Consider the following 2,508-nt stretch of genomic DNA (forward strand, 5'->3'; position numbering starts at 1 on the left):
CACCTTCAAATCCTGAAGATATACCTTGCTGAAATAAAAAGTTTTATTAATTCATTCAGGTTTTCTGAAGAATAAAATATGAAACTGGACCAATTCCTTATAAAGTTTCAAGAGTTTGAAAATTTGAGGGCAATAGAATTACCAGCAGGGGGAAAAATTAAAATTAAAATCAAAATTAAGAAAACCTACATGCCGGTGTATCAACCTAGCCACTGATAGTTTCTTGAAATAAAATCAGTTTAATAATCTACATGTCTTAAGTTATGAATCAAATATTGCAAAAAGTTACTCAGAATTTGGTGAGAAAATCCAAATTATTTAATATTTTAAAGGATTTCAATTCTATTGCTTTCCAGTACATTTATTCATCTATTCCTCAAAATTCAGAAGACCTCCTTCACATAGCCAAATTTCATGGAGTCTAAATTAATGGTTCTTCTATATATTTCTCAAAAATATATATTTTTTAAGAATGTAGTTTTCATTTATTTAAAAATACTTGCCTCCAAGGAAAACCCAAATTAACTGTGGCCCAGGACATCTAGAAATTCTTTTAAAAAACAGAAAAGGAAAAAATGTTAATCACTTTCCTTGGGAACTCACTTGAATGCCTAGCAGCACATTCATCTGTAATATTCTCTAAGTTACAGTTTCACTATTACTTAAATATGTTCAATAAGCTTTTAAATGATTTTTGGAAGAACAGTACAATTGGTGATATTGAAGGGGTTGATCTCCATGCCTTTAAACTTGACCTTTCAAAGGACAAATCTAGAAAACCTTGTTATAGCAGAAGGCCACAAGTTCTGTTTCTCCTGATTTCTAGATAATTGACTTCCTACCAAAGTTATGATAATCTAGAAAAGTTTCTTACTCTTTTCCCCCTTATCTGTTTTTCGTCAGAGTGTTAGTTGAATGGCCACTTTATCCGGGGAGCCAAGAAGAATTTGTGTTTTTGGAGCTGGATCATGGCCAGGATTAACCTACCTGTGTAGTGAAAAGAACTACCAGGCTAAGTCCAGTTCAGAGCAGAAGAAAGACCATGCTTCAAACCGAGGAAATTGGAATAAGTAATGAAACTCTAGCACCGTTTTAGAACCATGTTTCCTGGGTGGACCAAGCAGACATTCTGTATTGGGAAATAATGCAAAGTTGCAACTGCAGGTGGATTAAGCATCACTGGTCTTTGCCTGGGTGTGCTTCGGATCAAACATAAGGATCAAATAAGGACTGGGTGAGTGCTCTGACATTTTACAGGTCTTTTGTTTGGCTAGAACTAGGAATGGTTTTGGTGAAGTAATGAAATACCACTCTTACCTCCCCTGTGCCCTCTTTCACTCCCAATATAAAGGAAGTGATTATGAAGTCTATAGTTCGTGGCTAACGGCACAAAAGGCAATTCCATAGGTCAATTATTTTTTGCTTCAACCAATGGTTTCCCCCAAAAACGAAGAGTAGCAAATCACAGCAGCTAATTGCTGTTACACTCAAGAAGATTTCATTGTAAAATGCAACATTGTTGTTACAGTCATGTGAGTTGGCCACAACTATTAGGTAATAGATCCTAAAGAACTGGTAGGGAAGAAAACAAATTAGGATGACCCCTATAAAAAATAGGTTTTTCAGTTGAGCCCAGAACTCCTGGTGGGACAGCAAGGAGTGGCGTAGCCTCCGTGCCATGGACAGAATGATGAAGCTCTGAAAGACCAAGAGAATCACCGCGATGGCTATGACCGCAGCGACTACCATATAGTTGATGACCTGCACGTACACACGAGCAAGTTCTTTGTGAAACACAAAACAGTGCTGCTCGCTGTAATTCCCATGAGTTCCGTAATGAGAAGCAACCAGGGGCACCATAATGACAATCACCAGCAGCCACAAGCCGGTGCTGGCAGCCACAGCATGCAGTTTTCTGTAGAATTCCACTTTGTCCTTCTGCTTGAAGAAGACGAGGTACCTGGTGACCAGGATCACCACATAGAAGAGGAATGTGAGGTACATGTGTATATGCAGCATGGCACTCACAAATTTGCAGAACGGCAGCCCGAACGTCCACGTCCCCTTGATAAGGTAAGTCAAGCGGAAAGGCACCGTCAGCAGAAAAACGCTGTGGACCACGACCAAGTTCACAACTGCTGTGGTGGTCACAGACCGGGTGTTCATTTTCACCAGCAGGAACAAAATGCAGATGACACCCACCAGTCCTCCAATGAGCACTACGAAGTACAGCCTGGTTAAGTGGGGTGTCAGGATAGGACTGCAAGAGAAATTCCTGGAGGCATTGTGCACAGCCATACTGCAGAAGTCACCTGGAGGAGACAAAGCACCAGTGTAACCAATAACCCCCCACAGCTCTGGTCACAGCTCCTTCTTAGCACTGGCAATGTGGCTTCATGACGTACTTGTTTACATGGTGTGAAATTAATGTGCTTTAAGAGTGAAGAGTGTGTCATATGCATGTTTGTATACCTTAGACCCCAAACACAAAAATCATTGATTCTTTTT

General features: G+C 39.9%; 1 protein-coding gene across 1 annotated transcript; it reads right to left on the reverse strand.

Annotated features, from left to right (window-relative positions):
- Positions 1-1,380: 1,380 nt before the first annotated feature.
- Positions 1,381-2,298, reverse strand: LOC103602984 (probable G-protein coupled receptor 141). Its single transcript, XM_008587438.1, has one exon. It carries the CDS (start codon positions 2,296-2,298, stop codon positions 1,381-1,383), a length of 918 nt encoding a protein of 305 aa, XP_008585660.1.
- Positions 2,299-2,508: the final 210 nt, after the last annotated feature.

The sequence above is a fragment of the Galeopterus variegatus genome, unplaced genomic scaffold (assembly GCF_000696425.1).
Source record: "Galeopterus variegatus unplaced genomic scaffold, G_variegatus-3.0.2 Scaffold4395, whole genome shotgun sequence".
NCBI lineage: Eukaryota > Metazoa > Chordata > Mammalia > Dermoptera > Cynocephalidae > Galeopterus > Galeopterus variegatus.